This window comes from Ictalurus punctatus, chromosome 13 (genome assembly GCF_001660625.3).
Source record: "Ictalurus punctatus breed USDA103 chromosome 13, Coco_2.0, whole genome shotgun sequence".
Lineage (NCBI taxonomy): Eukaryota > Metazoa > Chordata > Actinopteri > Siluriformes > Ictaluridae > Ictalurus > Ictalurus punctatus.
In genome coordinates, this window is record NC_030428.2 from 997,098 (window position 1) to 1,022,623 (window position 25,526).

Genomic DNA, 25,526 nt, shown 5'->3' on the forward strand with positions numbered 1-25,526 from the left:
AAGCACATAACCACGAACTCTCCACACTGGCATTAGAATGGGTTAGCATTAATGGTTTATGTTTTATTCCTCTTAGACCACAGCGATTTGCCAACTTTTCCTTTATTAATGGGGAGGGGGGAGAAAGGGTGGATCTACAAATTTTAAAATGTTGCTTTTATCTATAAGCTTAAATTCTGGTCTTAAATTTTCCTCTGTAATATGATATTTAACAGTATTAACTGCAGTGTTACGTTTTATTTACATCAGGTCTCCCTGGAAGAGGACATTGTGATATCTCAATTGGCTCTTCCTGGTTAAATAAAGGATAAATAAATTAATTGCCAGTTATTTATATAGATTGGAATGGCTGCAGTTTTCATGGAAACTCCTTGAAGATGGTGTCAGAGAAAGATGCTGCACAAACTATTAGACATCATGGACGATGTGCCATCGATACTGGTCATATAGTATTTTATTTTAAAATATATTGTACACAGCGTTATTGCGTGGTGTGATTTGTGAGGATTTGGCGGCATCTGCAGGCAAACGGCGGTATTGCAGCGGTACAGCGCTACATTCCGCCCACACAAACAGGGCCATTCCGGAAACTTGCTAAGCTTTTAACTCCTGCTTCCATGGCACATTTTGGCCTGAATGACAGCTTGATGTTTATTGATGGACTGACGGCGTGTTGACTGGAATCGAGACGCGGCTAATCGGTGAGGTTTCGAGCACGAACTCCTTCGTTTTGTCCTCTTTTACTGGCTCTGATTTATAGAAGGAGAAACAGTCTGGCTTGCTTTTAGATAGTACTGCACAGCATAGCATTCCCCTGTCTGGTTAGCTTAGCTTAGCATAGCCAGGTAACGCCTCTCCAGCCTGCGTTAAACATCTCCTTCAGCAAATAGTTATGTTTATTTACGGTAAAATGACATTACAGGAATGTTCCGCTGTGAATTAAGTGTTTAACAGTTCATAAAGTTTCATTCTCTCCAAAATGTCTCCTAAGTTAAGCTAAGATATGCTAAGCTAATGCAACTAGCTGCTAAAAGTACTTCGACTCTTGCTAAACTGCATTAGCTAACACTAGTTGTTTGGTAATAGGTTTGCGTCACTTCCGGTAAAGTTCACCGGCCTAGCGCGCGCACACTAATTACAGTTTATTACTTTTACAGACATGGTGTAGAAAACATCTAGTGCACTACCTCGTGTTCTGTCTCTATAACATACTCTATCTAGTGCACTACCTAGTGTTCTGTCTCTATAACATACTCTATCTAGTGCACTACCTCGTGTTCTGTCTCTATAACATACTCTATCTAGTGCACTACCTCGTGTTCTGTCTCTATAACATACTCTATCTAGTGCACTACCTAGTGTTCTGTCTCTATAACATACTCTATCTAGTGCACTACCTAGTGTTCTGTCTCTATAACATACTCTATCTAGTGCACTACCTAGTGTTCTGTCTCTATAACATACTCTATCTAGTGCACTACCTAGTGTTCTGTCTCTATAACATACTCTATCTAGTGCACTACCTAGTGTTCTGTCACTATAACATACTCTATCTAGTGCACTACCTAGTGTTCTGTCTCTATAACATACTCTATCTAGTGCACTACCTCGTGTTCTGTCTCTATAACATACTCTATCTAGTGCACTACCTAGTGTTCTGTCTCTATAACATACTCTATCTAGTGCACTACCTAGTGTTCTGTCTCTATAACATACTCTATCTAGTGCACTACCTAGTGTTCTGTCTCTATAACATACTCTATCTAGTGCACTACCTCGTGTTCTGTCTCTATAACATACTCTATCTAGTGCACTACCTAGTGTTCTGTCTCTATAACATACTCTATCTAGTGCACTACCTAGTGTTCTGTCTCTATAACATACTCTATCTAGTGCACTACCTAGTGTTCTGTCTCTATAACATACTCTATCTAGTGCACTACCTAGTGTTCTGTCTCTATAACATACTCTATCTAGTGCACTACCTAGTGTTCTGTCACTATAACATACTCTATCTAGTGCACTACCTAGTGTTCTGTCTCTATAACATACTCTATCTAGTGCACTACCTAGTGTTCTGTCTCTATAACATACTCTGTCTAGTGCACTACCTAGTGTTCTGTCTCTATAACATACTCTATCTAGTGCACTACCTCGTGTTCTGTCTCTATAACATACTCTATCTAGTGCACTACCTCGTGTTCTGTCTCTATAACATACTCTATCTAGTGCACTACCTAGTGTTCTGTCTCTATAACATACTCTATCTAGTGCACTACCTAGTGTTCTGTAATGATTATTCCATAATCAGAGCAATCAGACTGATCTCTCTCTATTTCTCTCTATCTCTCTCCATCTCTCCCTCTCTCTCTCTCTCTCTCTCTCTCTCCATCCATCTCTCTTTCCCTCTCTCTCTATCTCTCTCCCTCTCTCTCTCTCTCTCCCTCTCTCTCTCTCTCTCTCCATTGCTCTCTCTCCATCCATCTCTCTCTCTCTCCCTCTCTCGCTTTCTCTCCCTCCATCTCTCCCCCCTGCCCCCCCTCTGTCAGGCAGAGATGGCGTTATGGATCCAGGCTCAGCAGTTACAGGGCGATGCTCTACATCAGATGCAGGCGCTCTATGGTCAGCACTTCCCTATAGAAGTGCGCCACTACCTCGCCCAGTGGATTGAGACACAGCCTTGGTGAGTCACACATGCGTGCACACACACACACACTCAAATATACACATGCACGCACGCACACACATGCATGCACGCTCAAACTCACACGCGCACACACTCAAACACACTCAAACACACTCAAACACACAAACACTCAAACACACTTTCAAATACACACAGGCATGCATGCACTCACAAACGCGCACACACACACACACACACACACACATGCGTATAAAACACGCACACACATACCTGCGCACGCACGCACACACACTCAAACACACACATTCAAACACACACTTTCAAATACACACAGGCACGCACACACTCAAACACTCGCACACACTCGCTTGCACGCGCACGCATGCACACGTATTGAATCAGACATGTTTTAATTCCTAAAAACTATAGGGAATCAATGCTACTGACTGTATGTGTGTACAGGGATGCCATAGACATAGAGAAGCAGCAGGAGGAGTTTAAGGCGAAGCGTCTATTGGACAATCTGATCCAAGAGCTGCAGAAGAAGGCGGAGCATCAGATGGGGGAGGATGGCTTCCTGCTCAAGATCAAACTGGGACATTACTCCACGCAGCTGAAGGTAACGCGCACACACACATGTACACGCACGCACACACACGCACACACACGTACACACACACACGCACACACACGCACACGATGATGTCATCAAAAACGACAGCCAGTCATACACACTCATGCAACACACAACTTCACATCAAAAACTTTTAACATTTATTTTACACACTCACTGCTTCCCATTCGCTTCATCACACACACACACACACACACTCTCACACACACTCACACACCTGTCTGTCTGCATATCAGTCTCCTTGTCTTTCCGTCCATCTGTTGGTCTCCATCTGCCTCTCTTTTTATTTGCTTTCTCAGTCTATCTGTCTTTTTAATCTGCTCTTTATATGCCTGTCTGTCTGTCTGTCTGTCTAACTCTTTAACATGTGCTGTCTGTCTGTCTGTCTGTCTGTCTAACTCTTTAACATGCGCTGTCTGTCTGTCTGTCTGTCTGTCTAACTCTTTAACATGTGCTGTCTGTCTGTCTTTTTTGTTTTGTTTAGAGCACGTATGAGCCGTGTCCGATGGAGCTGGTGCGATGTATCAAACACATCCTCTACACGGAGCAGAGACTCGTACAGGAGGCTTCTAACGTGAGTCTCTCTCTCTCTCTCTCTCTCTCTCTCCCCCTCACACACACACACACACACACACCAGAGCTACAGCGTGATTTACATGTGAACTGTATGTGTTCACGTTAAGTTCTTGCTTAACTTCATGACAGTCTAACCCAAACTGGCTCGGTTTTATTGACGACGAACAATCGGCCGAACGTTTTTGATTGGCAGGTGAGCTCTACAGGGGGCGGGGCTACGGACACCACGCCTCAGAAATACCAGCAGATCAACCAGATGTTCGAGGAGCTGCGTGCCATGACGCAGGAGACGGAGAACGACCTCCGCAAACTCCAGCACAGTCAGGAGTACTTCATCATCCAGTACCAGGAGAGCCTGAGGATCCAGGGTACACACACACACACACACACACACACACCCTTTAAACTCAGAAATTCTTATTAGTTTTATGATAATGACTTTTATTCTTTTTCCTGGCTCTCTTTATCCCAGCTCAGTTGAGTAGTTTAGCGAGTTTGACGCCGGCCGAGCGCGTGCAGAGAGAGACGAGTCTGCAGAGCAGGAAAGCTACGTTAGAGGCCTGGATAACCCGAGAGGCTAACACGCTGCAGAAACACCGACAGGTAACACACACACCTGAGAAAGAGAACGTGTTGCCAGTTCGTCTATCATAAAGAAATACCTGGAAAAAAAATGTGTGTGTGTGTGTGTAGGACCTAGCAGAGAAGCACCAAAGGACGATGGCGTTGTTGAGGAAACAGCAGACGGTGATCGTGGACGACGAACTGATCCAGTGGAAGAGACGACAACAACTAGCTGGAAATGGTGGACCTCCAGAAGGAAGTCTGGACATCCTGCAGTCCTGGTAAACACACACACACACACACACACACACTACTGTAAACACACTAACTGTAGTACTAACCGTGTGTTTGCTGGTCGCCGGTGTTCAGGTGTGAGAAGTTGGCTGATATGGTCTGGCAGAACAGACAGCAGCTTCGGCGTGTCGATCACTTAACGCAACAGCTCCCCATCCCCGGCCCTACAGAGGAACTGCTCAAGGAACTTAACGCGACCATCACCGACATCATCTCGGCGCTCGTCACCAGGTGGGTTCACCTCCGCGTCAAACGCGCTCTGCCGTCTTTGATCCTTCGCCGTTTAACGTTAACGGCCGATTCGACACAATGTCATTTTGTTTTTCGTGTCTTTGCGTCCGCAGCACGTTCATCATCGAGAAACAGCCTCCGCAGGTGTTAAAGACGCAGACCAAGTTCGCCACGACGGTACGCCTGCTGGTCGGGGGAAAGCTCAACGTGCACATGAACCCCCCGCAGGTGAAAGCCACCATCATCAACGAGCAGCAGGCCAAAGCTCTGCTGAAGAACGAGAGCACCAGGAAGTGAGTCCTACACACACTGGTTTAAAAATATATATATATTAATTATACACCACTTCCTTATTTGGTCATTACGACCTGAAGCAGCGGCGGTTCTGAGTCATGCAATGAAGGTCTAAGGGTGTGTGTGTGTGTGTGTGTGTGTGTTTCAGTGACAGTAGTGGAGAAATCCTGAACAACAACTGCGTGATGGAGTATCACCAAACCACAGGCACGCTGAGCGCACACTTCAGGAACATGGTGAGAACAAGACGTTTGTTAAGCGCTATTGCGAGCGAGGGGCGGAGTTTACTGAAAAGCGCAGGCTTTAGAGCTAGCGAATTAGACACCCGCAACCCTGCTCTGAATACGAGTAACTTTGTCCGTCTGCCGTTCCAGTCGCTGAAGCGCATCAAGCGCTCGGACAGACGCGGCGCCGAGTCGGTGACGGAGGAGAAGTTCACCGTCCTGTTCGAGTCTCAGTTCAGCGTGGGAGGAAATGAGCTCATGTTCCACGTCAAGGTCACGTCTCGCTCTCGCTCGTCCACGCCGTCAGGTCAGGTAAAGATAACGCGTGAGCACTGCGTGTTAACCGCGCGTCTCTTTCATTACCGCAGACGCTATCACTGCCCGTCGTGGTCATCGTGCACGGGAGTCAAGACAACAACGCCACGGCGACCGTGCTGTGGGACAACGCCTTCTCGGAGCCGGTAATGTATTGTTGTCGTTATAGCGGTGGACCCGGATGTCTTTGATGGTGTTATTGACACGCGTGGGCCTCCTGCAGGGTCGCGTCCCCTTCGTGGTGCCCGATAAGGTCTCGTGGCCGCAGCTGTGCGAGGCCCTGAACGTCAAATACAAATCGGAGGTGCAGAGCGAGCGCGGCTTGTCCGAGGAGAACCTGGTGTTCCTCGCTCAGAAAGCCTTCAGCAGCTCGAGCAACAACCCCGAGGACTACCGCAGCATGACCATGACCTGGTCCCAGTTCAACCGGGTAGGGACACCGTCCTGTGTTTAACGCATTCCAGAACGAACTCGAGCGCTGATGGGTCTGCTTGTGTGTCGTGTAGGAGAGCTTACCGGGAAGGAACTTCACCTTCTGGCAGTGGTTCGATGGAGTCGTCGAGCTGATGAAGAAACACCTGAAGGCTCACTGGAACGATGGGTAACGCTGCCGGAACGTTCCGTTAGCGCAGTCGCGAGGGTTACGCAGCAGGGTTAGACGTGTGTGTGTGTGTGTGTGTGTGTGGGTGTGTGTGTGTGGTTTCCAGGGCGATCCTGGGTTTCCTGAACAAACAGCAGGCTCAGGACATGCTGCTGTCCAAACCGAACGGCACGTTCCTGCTGCGCTTCAGCGACTCGGAGATCGGAGGGATCACCATCGCCTGGGTGGCGGAGAACCCCAACAAAGCAGGTCTGTCTCTCCATGTCCGTCATCCGTCATCCGTGTCTGGTTGCAGCATTCGGTTTTTTGAACATTTGTGTGTGTGTGTGTGTGTGTGTGTGTGTGTGTTCTAGGAGAGAGGATGGTGTGGAACCTGATGCCCTTCACCACGAAAGATTTCTCCATCCGCTCTCTGGCTGACCGCATCAGCGACCTGAACCACCTGCTGTTCCTCTACCCCAACCAGCCGAAAGACGAGGTGTTCTCGCGCTACTGCACGCCGCCCAACTGTACGCCAACGACATACACTCCCGCTTTTAATATCGTAGCCTAGCTTCACGCTTAAACAACTCGATCGTGGTCGTATTTTCTACGATCGCTGCTCGTGCCCGTGAAAATTCACGAACCCCGACTTACGATAGGTCACTCACGTGTGTCGTTGTTTTCTGCAGCTAAAGCGGTGGGAGACGGCTATGTCAAGCCAGAGATCAAACAGGTGGTCAAAGTCGAGTGAGTATTTTCATCTGTTACAGCTAGCTAAACCTAAGACTAACGCTAGCGAGAGAATTATCACGTTACGTTACCTTTTTTTTTTCTCCGCCCCCTTATAGGTTCGCCTCGTCCAATCCCGAGCAGTCTCCTGGAAACCCCACCTTCATGGACGCCTCCCCTACCATCACTCAGCCAGGCGGTTTCCCTATCTACCCTTCCATGTGAATATACCTCTTTCAATCACTTATTATTCCACACGTCCTGTTTCTACTTCCTGTCTGCAAAAGTGCATGGATTCCTAATGCGGAGAAGAGAGAAGTGGCATGGACGACTAGCTTTCGCAGTGTTAGTATCAAGGTTTTGTGTGTGTGTGTGTGTGTGTGGCAGTGATCCGATCCTGGACGAAGGCGGAGATTTCGATCTAGATGAGACGATGGACATGGCCAGACAGGTGGAGGAGTTCCTAAGCCAGCCTTCGGAGGCGCAGTGGAGCGGACAGCAGTCGTGACCTTTGAACTACACAGAGTGACCCCTGGTGGTCGCGTTCCATTTAAAACAAACATTTTTTTAAACAAATGTGAACATGTTCGATAGCTTGCTAACGACTTTGCAATGTTATTTCGTGACGCTGCTTCTCAGCTATCTGTTTTGCTAGCCGCCTGAGCAGGATTAAAAACCGGGAGAGAGGAAATCTCAATCTACGAGGAAGATATTTGTAGAGAGCGATGAATTAACCAGCCCTTAAAGCTAACGCTGACGCTAAACGTGTTCCACCCGATCGAATCCCGCATTTCTAATGGTTCAGAAAGCTACCTGCTGTTCGACGTTTCGCTGAAATATTGCACTGATCGTGTCCCGCCCCCCCGTTGAAGCGATCGTGTCATTTTTCTACGATTCCTCAGCCGACGCCCAAATACGGTCAACGATTTTGCTCCTGGGAAGTTCCTCGTCTTCAGAGTCGGGTTACGCGTGCACTTCCGAGACCTTTTCGAAATCGCCTGCGTGTAGCTTCACGCCTTCGCCAGAGTTTCCTCAAGTAGAAGCGCTTACGCGACCGCCGATAAGCCCGTCGACCGCTGAAAAAGAAGATCAGGGATAGAAAAATTAAATAGCAGGGTTTTTTTTTTAGTTTCTCGAAAAAGTAAGAGAGAATTTAAAAAACACTAATATCGTAGAAGAACAAAGGAATGAGATGAATCTAATAGGAGACTGGTATATCACCAGTATATTACCGCAGGAATAGTCCTAGTTGTAATGTTCGCATTTGAACAAAACGGCTTCCAGACTCGTTATTCAGCAGCACACGGAATAGCACTTGATCCAGCGCCGACTTCAAACCCGAAACAGGAAGTGAACGTTTTAGAGCGGAACGATTCCTTAAACCAGCGAAATATTTGGATGGAGACGTCCGAATTCTCACTACCTCTGATCATAAAGGACCTGAACCCATTTTTCTTGCCATATAGAGAGATATTTTCTTTGACATTTTTAAACTTTTACCCCATTAACATCATTTCTGGAAGAAATTTTCTTGAAGCTATACCTCAAAGACCCGACAAACCACGTCCAAAATTACACCCTTTACTTAATTGTCGATTCATGTATTTTATGTTTAGCGTCATTTAAAAAAAAAAGCCATACCAAGCTGGAGCAACTTACACTTGAAATTTGTAAAAAAAAAAATATTTGTTATTACGAATTCTATTATTAATTATTAGCCTTGAATTAATCACTCATGCCCTTTTTAGCTAATTCTTTACGATAGCATCCTAATAAAGGCCATAACAATCTCTATCTTGTCCAATTTATTTTCTTTTTTAATATATAGGTAAATATTCATTCATGTTATCTATAATGTGCTCTTCTTTTTTTTTTTTTTTTTTATTAATGGAGGTGAATTTTAAATAAATTTTTCTTTCTTCATTCACATTTACTGCCAAAGTAAACACCATGACATAATCTCGCTCATCATTTCCTTTACATTTGTACTATTTAAAATGGATTATATCCGCCTGTGTCATTTAATTCACTTTTCTTCTTTTAAAACACCGTCATCCCCCCCCCCGTACTTTGGCATATGTTATTCCACTTTGCTTTGTTAACTTCAGGTTAGGATCTCAGGAAAACCCACCAATCCCAGAGAAAATATTATATACTTATGAACGTTGAGAAATATCTATGAGGAAAAAGTTACAACCACATTTTTTAAAAAATGCTGTTTTATGATCTTTTTTTAATTACCTGATGTTTGGCGCTAGACCTGTGTCGGCGGTAGGCATGTGCCGATATGACATTTTTGTGTCACGGTTTACGATGATGTATCGACTATGTCTTTAACAGTAGCTGTTATTATTGGTCAGCGTTTTTAAGTGTGTGTGAATTACTCAGGATTTGGCTCCCTTTGTATGTGACACCGGTTTACTCAACAATCGCTCGCTAGCTTTGTAGCTCAGATGAATGGAATGGTAGCAGCGATAATCTGTGAAGTGTATCTGCGATGATAGTATTAAGCCTGCCGAATATTGCAACGTAACGTCGAAGTGGTGGGTGTTGATTCAGCGTTTTTGGTTAGCAATGACTTTATCAGCTTTGGTTTAGAGGTTCGATCAGCTGTTGAATCGGTTGGTTATGAATCCTGGATTCAGTTGCCTATGACATGTTGTATAGATGAAGTATGGCTCAGTGAATTGGTTATCTGTGATTCATTGATCAGTTGAGTGACTCCTTGGTTCACTGAACGAATCACCAGTGACTTGTTGAATAAGCCATCCATTAGTAGGCAGAAGCTCTTTGAATCATTAGGCTGCGGCTCACTGAATCGGTTATGATTGTTTCATTGAATAGATCAACTGTGGCTCATTGAATCAGTTAGCTCTGGCTCATTGAATCAGCAATCTGTAAGTCACTGAATCAGTCAGCTTTGTCTTGTTGAATCGGTCAGCTGTGACTCACTGAATTGGTTAGCTGTGACTTGTTGAATCGGTCAGCTCTGGCTCGTTGAATCGGTCAGCTGTGACTCTTTGAATCGGTCAGCTGTGACTTTGAATTGGTCAGCTGTGACTCATTGAATTGGTCAGCTGTGGCTCATTTAATCGGTCAGCTGTGACTCACTGTATCGGTCAGCTGTGACTCACTGAATCGGTCAGCTGTGGCTTGTTGAATCGGTCAGCTGTGACTCGGTTAATTGTTCTGAATAACTGAGTATCGGCACATGCCTCGTGTCTAAGCATAACATCTTAGTGTCCATGTAGATAATCTCTTACGACATTGTTGTGATTTGTATGTGTGTTTGTGTGTACCCGCTGCAGTATTCCAGTTCCAAACCGGTGCTGTTATGTCGTACGGCTCCGATCCGTGTGCCGATTTGTTAGTGTTTTCCGTTTTTTAAAATTGTAGACGTCGGGATCCGTTTTTATTCACTCTCCGATGCGCTTTGCTCTGCTCTTCTCTTTTTTTCTTTTCTTTTCTTTTTGTTGTTAAGTGTGTATTTGTTGTAACTTGGGAGATAACAGATGGTAATAAAGTTTGATAAATATTTCACTCATTCGTGTTACTGGACTCTTTTTTTTTTTTTTGTAATATATTTCCAGTTGAAAAATAACATCCAAAAACGTCATTCTGAAATGGAAGAAACAAAAAGAAGCAATAAAACAACACAACCAGACAGAGATTTGTTATAAAAATCTGAAACAAACAGCAGGAGACCTAAATAAAGTAATTACAGGAATAAAAGTGGAATAAAGGCCCACCTTTACATCACATTCCAGAAATATTCTTGCATTATTTAATATCCTAACACTTTTTGTTTTGATTTTCTCACAACATATATCCTGTTGGTCTCACAATTTTGCAGTAAGGGTGTGCAAACCTTTGCATTGCACTTAAACTATATTACGGTAATAGTGGTATAATAATAATAATAATATAGCTACTGTAATACCAAACATGTTATCTACACATTGCGCATGCGCACGGCTTTGTGCTGCTTATACTTTCACTTTGTTGTCCTAAGAAACGAAAACGTAAAGGAAAATATGAAATACGGATAGAAATTACCTTAAAATATATATATTTTTTAATATAAAAAGTTTATAAATATAACAGGAACAGAGCGCTGCCGTAACGCGGTCGTTGAAATGACGTCATTACGCCGTTGCGTCAAACCCGGAAGTATAAATAAAGAAGAGGGGAAGTTTTCTCGCTAGTGTTGTTTTGTTTTTGTTTTTAAAAAAAACCCATGGTGGTAGTGAATAAACTCTATGGGGTGTTTTAATTAATTTATTTATGTTACAGTAACTTTACAGCCATGGTGTGTCTGTCGCGCGCTGTTTGGTGCGCTGTTCTCGGGTGTGGTGTAATGGTGGCGCTAACAGCACGAGCGCTCCTAACCGGTGAGTGACAATAACGACACTTACATAAAATAAACTTACATTCCAGTTTTCATTCCTCTCTCTCTCTCTCTCTCTCTCTCTCTCTCTCTCTCTCTATATATATATATATATATATATATATATATATATATATATATATATATATATATATATATATATATATATGTGTGTGTGTGTGTGTATATTAACGGTGTACATCAAACAAACACGCAGTTAAAAGTTGGTAAACGTTAGGACACCACATGTAGCCACGCCCACAAATCTACAGCACGGAATTCTGGATTCTGATTGGTTCATTAATTTTCTAGCCCAGCATGACACCTACATCCAGTGTGGAGGTTATGATATTTAGAATTATCAATTTATTAAGCTTATTATTATTATTATTTAATACTATTTATTAACATTTATTCATACTAAGTTATTAACATAGCTTTATAAATATTAATGTATGTATATATGGATGTATTATATAGATTAATGTGTGTGTGTGTGTGTGTGTGTGTGTTGGCACAGGAATGGAGCAAAGTATGTTCCCTGCTCTCTGCGCTGTAGCTCTGAGCGTAGCCGCTGCTCTCTGTGGTGAATCTGTGCCGGGATACAGGCGCAGCGTGTTCAGCGTCGTGCGTCACTACCTGTCCGTTATGCGTGTGAGTCGAGCAGGGAGACAGCAGAGACACACGCTGGAGAGAGATACATGGAGTGTACGGAGAGTGCAGGAGGAGACGCTGCTCAGACGGCTGCGAGACACAAAAAACACACGCTATGGACTCGAGTATCACTTCGGTTCTATCACAGGTTTCAGACACACGCACACACACACACACGCACACACACAAGTGTTACGACTTGAAACTGAAATGGACTTATTGAATGGAATCTGCACAAAAAAGCCCCTAGTGTTGAACGGGGGTGGAAATGCTACCACCACCATGCTTCATTTTTATTGAACAGTTGGACCCCATTCAACTAATTGTGTGAAATCTGATGGTAGCTAATTAAGAGGTTTCTCTGCAACTGAATGGGGGAGGGGGAGGGATAAGGGGGTTGTGAATACTTACTCAATCACAACTTTTAAATGATTTTATTTGTAAATCATTTTTCAATCTTTAATATTTCTCCCAGATGCCACAGATTTCCGAAAGTGCCACCCCGTCACCACGTACGTTCATTATGAGGAGCTCATACGGCGAGTCTCTTCCGGAGAAAAAAACGCCGTGGTCATGGAGACGCCCATCCTAACGATGACCTCAGGGTCATCGGGATGCAGCAAGATGCTCCTGAACACCAAAGAAGCCAACAGCGACTACTTCTTACAGGGCGTCTCGGTTTGCGTAGACGTCATGAGGGAGTCTTTCCCGGGGATGACGAGCCTTCAGACGACCCTCAGACTGTTTTACCCATCGGCTGAACGTCACTCTGAGGCAGGACTTCGAATCGTAGCGACGCCATTTTACTCCGAGTGCACACACCATCTCTGCACGAGCCCCGCAACCATCTTACAGGTAGAGGGAGAAACTCACGTTAACTGATTTGTACCACTTTCCCTTGCAGACCAAGAATGGTTAGGTGTGTGTGTGTGTTCATTCACTGATTTGTTCTGTAGGTGCATAATGAGTGCGATGCTCTGTACCTTCACCTGCTCTTCGCCCTTAAGGATCGTCATGTCGGCATCCTGGAGTCCAGGTTCTCCTCCGCGATGTTTGACGCCTTCAGACTCCTGGAGGTTAATATTATAATAACGTATTATTAACAAGTGACGAATGAATCAATTATCCAAGTATGTGTAATAATTGGCTTATAAAACACACGATGCATGACTGACTAACCCCCGTAATGTTTGTGTTGGGCATAGGAGCATTGGGAGGAGCTGGTTGATGATGTGGAATCGGGTCGGATCAGCTCCAGGCTTCTTCTAGATGCTCGGCTGAGGTCGGCGCTGGAAAAGCAACTGAAACCAGATCCTGCTAGAGGGGCAGAACTCAGGACTGCCATCACCCTGGGCTTTGAAGGCATCGCTATTAGGCTGTGGCCTCGTTTACACCTGATTCAGACGGTCGACTCGGGGCCACATCAGATTTATGGGGAGAGTCTCAGGCAGCACTACTGCAGGGGCGTGCCCTTCTATTCTCCGCTCTACGCCGCCTCAGAAGGTCGGTTCATCCTGAATTATGTTTCTATAATCAAGTGCAGGTCTGTGCACAATTCTGACACAAAAGACAAGGAAATCTGAAAGCAAACGGGTACTCTATTTAGTGAAGTGTAGTGTAGTGGAATGTAGTGGAGTGTGGTGTAGTACAGCAGAGTATAGCAAAGTATACTATACTGTATGGTGCAGTATAGTGCAATGGGGAATTGTGGCGTGTAGTCCAGTAAAGCACAGGATAGTGGAGTATTGTGTAGCATAGTGTACTGTAGTATGGTGAGAGTAGAGTGTAGTATAGTGTAGTATGGAGGAGTACATTGTAGCAGGACTTTGGTGTAGTATTGTGGAGTTTGGTACAGTGTAGGATCTTATGGTGTATTCTGCTGTAGTAGAAGGGATCATAGTGGAGTGGAGTGTAACATGGTGGAGCATCGCCTGGTATACTAATGTGTGGTATAGAGAGTAGTATAGTGGAGTATAGTGTAGTATGGAGTGATATAGTGGAGTATGGTGTAGTATGGAGCGATATAGTGGATTATTGTATAGTATAGTGGAGTATGGTGTAGTATTGAGTAATATAGTGGAGTATGGTGGAGTACAGTGGAGTATGGTGTAGTATGGAGTGATATTGTGGAGTACAGTGGAGTATATTGTAGTATGGAGTGATATAGTGGAGTATGGTGTAGTACAGTGGAGTACAGTGGAGTATGGAGTGATATTGTGGAGTACAGTGGAGTATTGTATAGTACAGTGGAGTATGGTGTAGTATGGAGTGATATAGTGGAGTATGGTGGAGTACAGTGGAGTATGGTGTAGTATGGAGTGATATAGTGGAGTACAGTGGAGTATGGTGTAGTATGGAGTGATATAGTGGAGTATGGTGTAGTATGGAGTGATATTGTGTAGTACAGTGGAGTATGGTGTAGTATGGAGTGATATTGTGGAGTACAGTGGAGTATGGTGTAGTATGGAGTGATATAGTGGAGTATGGTGTAGTATGGAGTGATATTGTGTAGTACAGTGGAGTATGGTGTAGTATGGAGTGATATTGTGGAGTACAGTGGAGTATGGTGTAGTATGGAGTGATATATTGGAGTATGGTGTAGTATGGAGTGATATAGTGGAGTATGGTATAGTATGGAGTGATCTATTGGAGTATGGTGTAGTATGGAGTGATCTATTGGAGTATGGTGTAGTATGGAGTGATATAGTGGAGTTGTATAGTACAGTGGAGTATGGTGTAGTATGGAGTGATATTGTGGAGTACAGTGGAGTATGGTGTAGTATGGAGTGATATAGTGGAGTATTGTATAGTACAGTGGAGTATGGTGTAGTATGGAGTGATATAGTGGAGTATGGTGTAGTATGGAGTGATATATTGGAGTATGGTGTAGTATGGAGTGATATAGTGGAGTATGGTATAGTATGGAGTGATATAGTGGAGTATGGTGTAGTATGGAGTGATATAGTGGAGTATGGTGTAGTATGGAGTGATATAGTGGAGTATGGTGTAGTATGGAGTGATATAGTGGAGTATGGTATAGTATGGAGTGATATAGTGGAGTATGGTGTAGTATGGAGTGATATAGTGGAGTATGGTATAGTATGGAGTGATATATTGGAGTATGGTGTAGTATGGAGTGATATAGTGGAGTATGGTGTAGTATGGAGTGATATAGTGGAGTATGGTATAGTATGGAGTGATCTATTGGAGTATGGTGTAGTATGGAGTGATATAGTGGAGTATGGTGTAGTATGGAGTGATATAGTGGAGTATTGTATAGTACAGTGGAGTATGGTGTAGTATGGAGTGATATAGTGGAGTATGGTGTAGTATGGAGTGATATAGTGGAGTATGGTATAGTATGGAGTGATCTATTGGAGTATGGTGTAGTATGGAGTGATATAGTGGAGTATGGTGTAGTATGGAGTGATATAGTGGAGTATGGTGTAGTATGGAGTGATATAGTGGAGTATGGTATAGTATGGAGTGATCTATTGGAGTATGGTGTAGTATGGAGTGATATAGTGGAGTATTGTATAGTACAGTGGAGTATGGTGTAGTATGGAGTGATATAGTGGAGTATGGTATAGTATGGAGTGATATATTGGAGTATGGTGTAGTATGGAGTGATATAGTGGAGTATTGTATAGTACAGTGGAGTATGGTGTAGTATGGAGTGATCTATTGGAGTATGGTGTAGTATGGAGTGATATATTGGAGTATGGTGTAGTATGGAGTGATATATTGGAGTATGGTGTAGTATGGAGTGATATAGTGGAGTATTGTATAGTACAGTGGAGTATGGTGTAGTATGGAGTGATCTATTGGAGTATGGTGTAGTATGGAGTGATATAGTGGAGTACGGTGTAGTATGGAGTGATATATTGGAGTATGGTGTAGTATGGAGTGATATAGTGGAGTATTGTATAGTACAGTGGAGTATGGTGTAGTATGGAGTGATCTATTGGAGTATGGTGTAGTATGGAGTGATATATTGGAGTATGGTGTAGTATGGAGTGATATAGTGGAGTATTGTATAGTACAGTGGAGTATGGTGTAGTATGGAGTGATATAGTGGAGTATGGTGTAGTATGGAGTGATATAGTGGAGTATGGTATAGTATGGAGTGATCTATTGGAGTATGGTGTAGTATGGAGTGATCTATTGGAGTATGGTGTAGTATGGAGTGATATAGTGGAGTATGGTGTAGTATGGAGTGATATAGTGGAGTATTGTATAGTACAGTGGAGTATGGTGTAGTATGGAGTGATATAGTGGAGTATGGTGTAGTATGGAGTGATATAGTGGAGTATGGTATAGTATGGAGTGATCTATTGGAGTATGGTGTAGTATGGAGTGATCTATTGGAGTATGGTGTAGTATGGAGTGATATAGTGGAGTACAGTGGAGTATGGTGTAGTATGGAGTGATATAGTGGAGTATGGTGTAGTATGGAGTGATATTGTGTAGTACAGTGGAGTATGGTGTAGTATGGAGTGATATTGTGGAGTACAGTGGAGTATGGTGTAGTATGGAGTGATATAGTGGAGTATGGTGTAGTATGGAGTGATATTGTGTAGTACAGTGGAGTATGGTGTAGTATGGAGTGATATTGTGGAGTACAGTGGAGTATGGTGTAGTATGGAGTGATATATTGGAGTATGGTGTAGTATGGAGTGATATAGTGGAGTATGGTATAGTATGGAGTGATCTATTGGAGTATGGTGTAGTATGGAGTGATCTATTGGAGTATGGTGTAGTATGGAGTGATATAGTGGAGTTGTATAGTACAGTGGAGTATGGTGTAGTATGGAGTGATATTGTGGAGTACAGTGGAGTATGCTGTAGTATGGAGTGATATAGTGGAGTATTGTATAGTACAGTGGAGTATGGTGTAGTATGGAGTGATATAGTGGAGTATGGTGTAGTATGGAGTGATATATTGGAGTATGGTGTAGTATGGAGTGATATAGTGGAGTATGGTATAGTATGGAGTGATATAGTGGAGTATGGTGTAGTATGGAGTGATATAGTGGAGTATGGTGTAGTATGGAGTGATATAGTGGAGTATGGTGTAGTATGGAGTGATATAGTGGAGTATGGTATAGTATGGAGTGATATAGTGGAGTATGGTGTAGTATGGAGTGATATAGTGGAGTATGGTGTAGTATGGAGTGATATAGTGGAGTATGGTGTAGTATGGAGTGATATAGTGGAGTATGGTATAGTATGGAGTGATCTATTGGAGTATGGTGTAGTATGGAGTGATATAGTGGAGTATGGTGTAGTATGGAGTGATATAGTGGAGTATTGTATAGTACAGTGGAGTATGGTGTAGTATGGAGTGATATAGTGGAGTATGGTGTAGTATGGAGTGATATAGTGGAGTATGGTATAGTATGGAGTGATCTATTGGAGTATGGTGTAGTATGGAGTGATATAGTGGAGTATGGTGTAGTATGGAGTGATATAGTGGAGTATGGTGTAGTATGGAGTGATCTATTGGAGTATGGTGTAGTATGGAGTGATATAGTGGAGTATTGTATAGTACAGTGGAGTATGGTGTAGTATGGAGTGATATAGTGGAGTATGGTGTAGTATGGAGTGATATAGTGGAGTATGGTGTAGTATGGAGTGATATAGTGGAGTATGGTATAGTATGGAGTGATATAGTGGAGTATGGTGTAGTATGGAGTGATATAGTGGAGTATGGTGTAGTATGGAGTGATATAGTGGAGTATGGTGTAGTATGGAGTGATATAGTGGAGTATGGTATAGTATGGAGTGATCTATTGGAGTATGGTGTAGTATGGAGTGATATAGTGGAGTATGGTGTAGTATGGAGTGATATAGTGGAGTATTGTATAGTACAGTGGAGTATGGTGTAGTATGGAGTGATATAGTGGAGTATGGTGTAGTATGGAGTGATATAGTGGAGTATGGTATAGTATGGAGTGATCTATTGGAGTATGGTGTAGTATGGAGTGATATAGTGGAGTATGGTGTAGTATGGAGTGATATAGTGGAGTATGGTGTAGTATGGAGTGATCTATTGGAGTATGGTGTAGTATGGAGTGATATAGTGGAGTATTGTATAGTACAGTGGAGTATGGTGTAGTATGGAGTGATATAGTGGAGTATGGTATAGTATGGAGTGATATATTGGAGTATGGTGTAGTATGGAGTGATATAGTGGAGTATTGTATAGTACAGTGGAGTATGGTGTAGTATGGAGTGATCTATTGGAGTATGGTGTAGTATGGAGTGATATATTGGAGTATGGTGTAGTATGGAGTGATATATTGGAGTATGGTGTAGTATGGAGTGATATAGTGGAGTATTGTATAGTACAGTGGAGTATGGTGTAGTATGGAGTGATCTATTGGAGTATGGTGTAGTATGGAGTGATATAGTGGAGTATGGTGTAGTATGGAGTGATATATTGGAGTATGGTGTAGTATGGAGTGATATAGTGGAGTATTGTATAGTACAGTGGAGTATGGTGTAGTATGGAGTGATCTATTGGAGTATGGTGTAGTATGGAGTGATATATTGGAGTATGGTGTAGTATGGAGTGATATAGTGGAGTATTGTATAGTACAGTGGAGTATGGTGTAGTATGGAGTGATATAGTGGAGTATGGTGTAGTATGGAGTGATATAGTGGAGTATGGTATAGTATGGAGTGATCTATTGGAGTATGGTGTAGTATGGAGTGATCTATTGGAGTATGGTGTAGTATGGAGTGATCTATTGGAGTATGGTGTAGTATGGAGTGATATATTGGAGTATGGTGTAGTATGGAGTGATATATTGGAGTATGGTGTAGTATGGAGTGATATAGTGGAGTATGGTATAGTATGGAGTGATCTATTGGAGTATGGTGTAGTATGGAGTGATCTATTGGAGTATGGTGTAGTATGGAGTGATCTATTGGAGTATGGTGTAGTATGGAGTGATATATTGGAGTATGGTGTAGTATGGAGTGATATAGTGGAGTATGGTATAGTATGGAGTGATCTATTGGAGTATGGTGTAGTATGGAGTGATCTATTGGAGTATGGTGTAGTATGGAGTGATATAGTGGAGTTGTATAGTACAGTGGAGTATGGTGTAGTATGGAGTGATATTGTGGAGTACAGTGGAGTATGCTGTAGTATGGAGTGATATAGTGGAGTATTGTATAGTACAGTGGAGTATGGTGTAGTATGGAGTGATATAGTGGAGTATGGTGTAGTATGGAGTGATATATTGGAGTATGGTGTAGTATGGAGTGATATAGTGGAGTATGGTATAGTATGGAGTGATATAGTGGAGTATGGTGTAGTATGGAGTGATATAGTGGAGTATGGTGTAGTATGGAGTGATATAGTGGAGTATGGTGTAGTATGGAGTGATATATTGGAGTATGGTGTAGTATGGAGTGATATATTGGAGTATGGTGCAGTATGGAGTGATATATTGGAGTATGGTGTAGTATGGAGTGATATAGTGGAGTATTGTATAGTACAGTGGAGTATGGTGTAGTATGGAGTGATCTATTGGAGTATGGTGTAGTATGGAGTGATATAGTGGAGTATGGTGTAGTATGGAGTGATATATTGGAGTATGGTGTAGTATGGAGTGATATAGTGGAGTATTGTATAGTACAGTGGAGTATGGTGTAGTATGGAGTGATCTATTGGAGTATGGTGTAGTATGGAGTGATATATTGGAGTATGGTGTAGTATGGAGTGATATAGTGGAGTATTGTATAGTACAGTGGAGTATGGTGTAGTATGGAGTGATATAGTGGAGTATGGTGTAGTATGGAGTGATATAGTGGAGTATGGTATAGTATGGAGTGATCTATTGGAGTATGGTGTAGTATGGAGTGATCTATTGGAGTATGGTGTAGTATGGAGTGATCTATTGGAGTATGGTGTAGTATGGAGTGATATATTGGAGTATGGTGTAGTATGGAGTGATATATTGGAGTATGGTGTAGTATGGAGTGATATAGTGGAGTATGGTATAGTATGGAGTGATCTATTGGAGTATGGTGTAGTATGGAGTGATCTATTGGAGTATGGTGTAGTATGGAGTGATCTATTGGAGTATGGTGTAGTATGGAGTGATATATTGGAGTATGGTGTAGTATGGAGTGATATAGTGGAGTATGGTATAGTATGGAGTGATCTATTGGAGTATGGTGTAGTATGGAGTGATCTATTGGAGTATGGTGTAGTATGGAGTGATATAGTGGAGTTGTATAGTACAGTGGAGTATGGTGTAGTATGGAGTGATATTGTGGAGTACAGTGGAGTATGCTGTAGTATGGAGTGATATAGTGGAGTATTGTATAGTACAGTGGAGTATGGTGTAGTATGGAGTGATATAGTGGAGTATGGTGTAGTATGGAGTGATATATTGGAGTATGGTGTAGTATGGAGTGATATAGTGGAGTATGGTATAGTATGGAGTGATATAGTGGAGTATGGTGTAGTATGGAGTGATATAGTGGAGTATGGTGTAGTATGGAGTGATATAGTGGAGTATGGTGTAGTATGGAGTGATATAGTGGAGTATGGTATAGTATGGAGTGATATAGTGGAGTATGGTGTAGTATGGAGTGATATAGTGGAGTATGGTGTAGTATGGAGTGATATAGTGGAGTATGGTGTAGTATGGAGTGATATAGTGGAGTATGGTATAGTATGGAGTGATCTATTGGAGTATGGTGTAGTATGGAGTGATATAGTGGAGTATGGTGTAGTATGGAGTGATATAGTGGAGTATTGTATAGTACAGTGGAGTATGGTGTAGTATGGAGTGATATAGTGGAGTATGGTGTAGTATGGAGTGATATAGTGGAGTATGGTATAGTATGGAGTGATCTATTGGAGTATGGTGTAGTATGGAGTGATATAGTGGAGTATGGTGTAGTATGGAGTGATATAGTGGAGTATGGTGTAGTATGGAGTGATCTATTGGAGTATGGTGTAGTATGGAGTGATATAGTGGAGTATTGTATAGTACAGTGGAGTATGGTGTAGTATGGAGTGATATAGTGGAGTATGGTGTAGTATGGAGTGATATATTGGAGTATGGTGTAGTATGGAGTGATATAGTGGAGTATGGTATAGTATGGAGTGATATAGTGGAGTATGGTGTAGTATGGAGTGATATAGTGGAGTATGGTGTAGTATGGAGTGATATAGTGGAGTATGGTGTAGTATGGAGTGATATAGTGGAGTATGGTATAGTATGGAGTGATATAGTGGAGTATGGTGTAGTATGGAGTGATATAGTGGAGTATGGTGTAGTATGGAGTGATATAGTGGAGTATGGTGTAGTATGGAGTGATATAGTGGAGTATGGTATAGTATGGAGTGATCTATTGGAGTATGGTGTAGTATGGAGTGATATAGTGGAGTATGGTGTAGTATGGAGTGATATAGTGGAGTATTGTATAGTACAGTGGAGTATGGTGTAGTATGGAGTGATATAGTGGAGTATGGTGTAGTATGGAGTGATATAGTGGAGTATGGTATAGTATGGAGTGATCTATTGGAGTATGGTGTAGTATGGAGTGATATAGTGGAGTATGGTGTAGTATGGAGTGATATAGTGGAGTATGGTGTAGTATGGAGTGATCTATTGGAGTATGGTGTAGTATGGAGTGATATAGTGGAGTATTGTATAGTACAGTGGAGTATGGTGTAGTATGGAGTGATATAGTGGAGTATGGTATAGTATGGAGTGATATATTGGAGTATGGTGTAGTATGGAGTGATATAGTGGAGTATTGTATAGTACAGTGGAGTATGGTGTAGTATGGAGTGATCTATTGGAGTATGGTGTAGTATGGAGTGATATATTGGAGTATGGTGTAGTATGGAGTGATATATTGGAGTATGGTGTAGTATGGAGTGATATAGTGGAGTATTGTATAGTACAGTGGAGTATGGTGTAGTATGGAGTGATCTATTGGAGTATGGTGTAGTATGGAGTGATATAGTGGAGTATGGTGTAGTATGGAGTGATATATTGGAGTATGGTGTAGTATGGAGTGATATAGTGGAGTATTGTATAGTACAGTGGAGTATGGTGTAGTATGGAGTGATCTATTGGAGTATGGTGTAGTATGGAGTGATATATTGGAGTATGGTGTAGTATGGAGTGATATAGTGGAGTATTGTATAGTACAGTGGAGTATGGTGTAGTATGGAGTGATATAGTGGAGTATGGTGTAGTATGGAGTGATATAGTGGAGTATGGTATAGTATGGAGTGATCTATTGGAGTATGGTGTAGTATGGAGTGATCTATTGGAGTATGGTGTAGTATGGAGTGATATAGTGGAGTATGGTGTAGTATGGAGTGATATAGTGGAGTATTGTATAGTACAGTGGAGTATGGTGTAGTATGGAGTGATATAGTGGAGTATGGTGTAGTATGGAGTGATATAGTGGAGTATGGTATAGTATGGAGTGATCTATTGGAGTATGGTGTAGTATGGAGTGATCTATTGGAGTATGGTGTAGTATGGAGTGATATAGTGGAGTATGGTATAGTATGGAGTGATCTATTGGAGTATGGTGTAGTATGGAGTGATATAGTTATACTATGTAGTACAAGTGTTTGATAAAGCAGTATACGTGATGGAGCTCACATTTTGGTCTCAGGTCTGATCGGAGTGAATCTGTGGCCGCTTCAGGACCGGAGACATTACTTGCTCTGTCCTCGCTCCATGTTCTTCGAGTTTCTACCAGAGGAACATTTAGACACACAGCACACACTGAACACACTCAGCACGCTGCTCATGGACGAGGTGGAGGAGGGGAAAAACTACGAGCTGATCATCACCAACGCCTCAGGACTGTTCAGGTACTGCAGCGGGCTCTGATAGAAAGAAGTGAAATGATCAGCTGTGGGGTTTGGGCAGGAGCAGTAACTCCGCTTCATCACACAAGCCATTTGTTGAGTATTTTCCTCTAACAGAGTGTTTTATTTCTCACTGAATACCGTCAATACGCAGGGTTTTTCTCCTAGGTATCGCCTTGGGGACGTAGTGAAAGTGGTCGGGTTTCACAACCAGTGTCCGGTGGTGGAGTTTCTTTACAGGTGTGTGTATAAAACACACACACACATTTATATGTTTATCATTTTGTCGTCGCGTGTCGTATGTTTTGGCGTCCGAGACATTTCACCGGTTGTTAAGGCTGATGTGAGTGTTTTATGGTGAAGACATGTCCACTAACCAACCAAGCATTTTTATTCTGTGTGTGTGTGTGTGTGTGTGTGTGTGTGTGTGTGGGGCGGGGGGGTTGGGTTGGTGCAGACCCAGTGAGACGCTAAACGTCCGAGGTGAAAAAGTGAACGAGGCCTTGTTTTTATCCGCTCTAAAGAAAGCGGTGATGCAGTGGCCCGGCACTAAACTGGTGGATTACTGCTGTGCTGAGAGTGGAATTCTGGGTAATGACGACACATTGCGTGACGATAAGATGATAGCTGTACATCTGCATTAGCTAGCTGGTTAATTCAGACATTTTGTGTTTGTCGTGTTGTAGGAGACTCGTCAGGAGGAGCTCAGCCTCATTACCAAGTGTTCCTGGAGCTGAGAGGTGTCAGGAACCTCACCGAGGAGCAGCGATATAAGGTCAGATTACACACGATGCCGTAGATTATCCAGTTATCCAATCATCCTGGTAACTCGAGGGAGAGAGTTATGAAGAAATAGGAAACTCTGATTTTACGAGGCATGTGGAAGACGAAAAGGGTCATACGGTGTCCTGAGTATGTGCTAGTCCACACTTCAAATTTAACTCGTGTATAATTAGTTTTATTAACAGTTATACTTGTTTTTCTTGTTCACACACACACACACACACACACACACACACACACACAGTTGGACATGTGTCTGCAGGCCGACTGCACCGTCTACAGGTCATTCCGGATCAAAGGCAGCATCGGACCAATGAGAGTACAGCTCGTTAGCGAGGGGGCTTTCCGGGAGCTGAAGAGTCACATGATGTCCTCCTGCCACACCTCCACCAACACGTTTCAGATGCAGCGCGTCATCCGCAGAAAAGAGTACGCAGACTTCCTGCTGAGGAAAACTGTTTCCTGAGACGCAGCGTAGCATCACAGGAGAGACAGAGTACACACTCTGAAACAGTTACAAAGTTGAGGACCGAGGAGGACTGACTGACACACGGTGTACACACACACACACACACACACACACACACACACACACACACACACACACACACACTGTAAAAGCGGGGGACAATAGGCAAAAGAAGTAAAACGAAAAGAAAAATGAAACGTGTGTGACTTGTTTCTCCAGCAGATGGTGCCGCAGTGTTTCTCTACATTCGGGACGAATACAACAGATTTATTATTATTAAATAGAACACCGTAACGTGTGAGGTTACGGAGAATACTTTATTTTATTGTATTTTTATTTCTCAGAAATGTTTACATATCATGTGCGCTATAAACTCCGAAAGCGCTGCCTCTGCAGAGCGCCAAAAACGATGAAGGGATGAAAGAACGAGACGGATAAAGCAAAAACAATGGGTGTGTGTGTGTGTGTGTGTGTGTGTGTGTGTGTGTGTGTGTGTGTGAAATAAATACAACAAAAGAATGGACGGAATATAATATAATATATATATATATAATATAATATTATATATATATATATATATATATATATATATATATATATATATATATATATATATATATATATATAAAAGCAAAAGAGTGCAGTAAAGAGAGAAAGAACAAACGAGCAGACCTGAGCAAGTGGTGTAAGATGAATAAAACAGTCGAGGGCATGCTATTAGAGGAAAATTATCAGTGTCAGTGCGGTTACAGTACCTCGGCTTCATCTCACCACCCCCTCGCTGATTATTTTACTGTAACAGCACAACACACACACTGCTCTATTCCTTACTTGGTGTAATGTAGAGCAAATTACTGCATGTACAACCTCATGGAAATTTCTAGAGATATCAATTACATGGTACACACACACACACACACACACACACACACACACACACACACACACACAGGCTCTTATTTGATCTCTCTGTTGAGGCCTCACTGGGATTCATTACATTTCCCTCCATTACTTTATTAAGTGCTTTATTATTAAACTTTCGATGATACACACTGAAACTGACCCCACAGCAGACAGCTGCTGACACCAGTGTTGGATAACACACACACACACACACACACACACCATACGGCAGTTAGGTATCCCACTGAAGCCAACTAAACCCATCACACACACACATGAAAAAACAAATAGTTTTAGTTACGGTGCTGCAGGTCACCACCCAGCAACTCACTAACGTTATTCTATTTATTATAGAGTTCGTAGAATTGTTGATTG

General features: G+C 42.6%; 2 protein-coding genes across 4 annotated transcripts; both read left to right on the forward strand.

Moving 5' to 3' along the window:
• Nucleotides 1–544: 544 nt before the first annotated feature.
• Nucleotides 545–10,631, forward strand: stat5b (signal transducer and activator of transcription 5b). Of its 2 annotated transcripts, none has more exons than XM_017483359.3 (19): nt 545–701; nt 2,550–2,683; nt 3,110–3,266; nt 3,766–3,855; nt 4,051–4,225; nt 4,330–4,460; nt 4,551–4,702; nt 4,791–4,946; nt 5,060–5,239; nt 5,389–5,476; nt 5,615–5,737; nt 5,833–5,925; nt 6,003–6,209; nt 6,286–6,380; nt 6,487–6,629; nt 6,734–6,889; nt 7,052–7,109; nt 7,211–7,312; nt 7,479–10,631. In XM_017483359.3, exons 2-19 carry the CDS (start codon nt 2,556–2,558, stop codon nt 7,597–7,599), a joined length of 2,355 nt encoding a protein of 784 aa, XP_017338848.1. In that variant the 5' UTR covers nt 545–701; nt 2,550–2,555; the 3' UTR covers nt 7,600–10,631. The 2 variants fall into 2 exon arrangements, with proteins under 2 accessions (XP_017338848.1, XP_017338849.1); XM_017483360.3 differs by having other exon boundaries at nt 546–701; nt 2,554–2,683.
• A 600-nt stretch (nt 10,632–11,231) lies between these two features.
• On the forward strand, nt 11,232–24,563 carry ghdc (GH3 domain containing). Of its 2 annotated transcripts, none has more exons than XM_017483361.3 (10): nt 11,232–11,482; nt 11,999–12,280; nt 12,608–12,987; nt 13,089–13,208; nt 13,338–13,635; nt 22,798–22,999; nt 23,165–23,236; nt 23,454–23,587; nt 23,683–23,771; nt 24,024–24,563. In XM_017483361.3, exons 1-10 carry the CDS (start codon nt 11,398–11,400, stop codon nt 24,243–24,245), a joined length of 1,884 nt encoding a protein of 627 aa, XP_017338850.1. In that variant the 5' UTR covers nt 11,232–11,397; the 3' UTR covers nt 24,246–24,563. The 2 variants fall into 2 exon arrangements, 1 of the variants encoding a protein (XP_017338850.1); XR_001814372.3 differs by having other exon boundaries at nt 11,238–11,482; nt 23,683–23,908; nt 24,024–24,161.
• Nucleotides 24,564–25,526: the final 963 nt, after the last annotated feature.

What these genes read in the sequence shown, in the direction of transcription:
- stat5b (XM_017483359.3), top strand. Translation starts at nt 2,556, where the DNA reads ATGGCGTTATGGATCCAGGCTCAGCAGTTACAGGGCGATGCTCTACAT. An exon ending in AAGAACGAGAGCACCAGGAA is followed by an intron (nt 5,240 to 5,388) that starts GTGAGTCCTACA and finishes TGTGTGTTTCAG; the next exon opens with TGACAGTAGTGGAGAAATCC. An exon ending in TTCCCTATCTACCCTTCCAT is followed by an intron (nt 7,313 to 7,478) that starts GTGAATATACCT and finishes TGTGTGTGGCAG; the next exon opens with TGATCCGATCCTGGACGAAG.
- ghdc (XM_017483361.3), top strand. Translation starts at nt 11,398, where the DNA reads ATGGTGTGTCTGTCGCGCGCTGTTTGGTGCGCTGTTCTCGGGTGTGGT. An exon ending in GCCCCGCAACCATCTTACAG is followed by an intron (nt 12,988 to 13,088) that starts GTAGAGGGAGAA and finishes TTTGTTCTGTAG; the next exon opens with GTGCATAATGAGTGCGATGC. An exon ending in GTGGTGGAGTTTCTTTACAG is followed by an intron (nt 23,237 to 23,453) that starts GTGTGTGTATAA and finishes GGGTTGGTGCAG; the next exon opens with ACCCAGTGAGACGCTAAACG.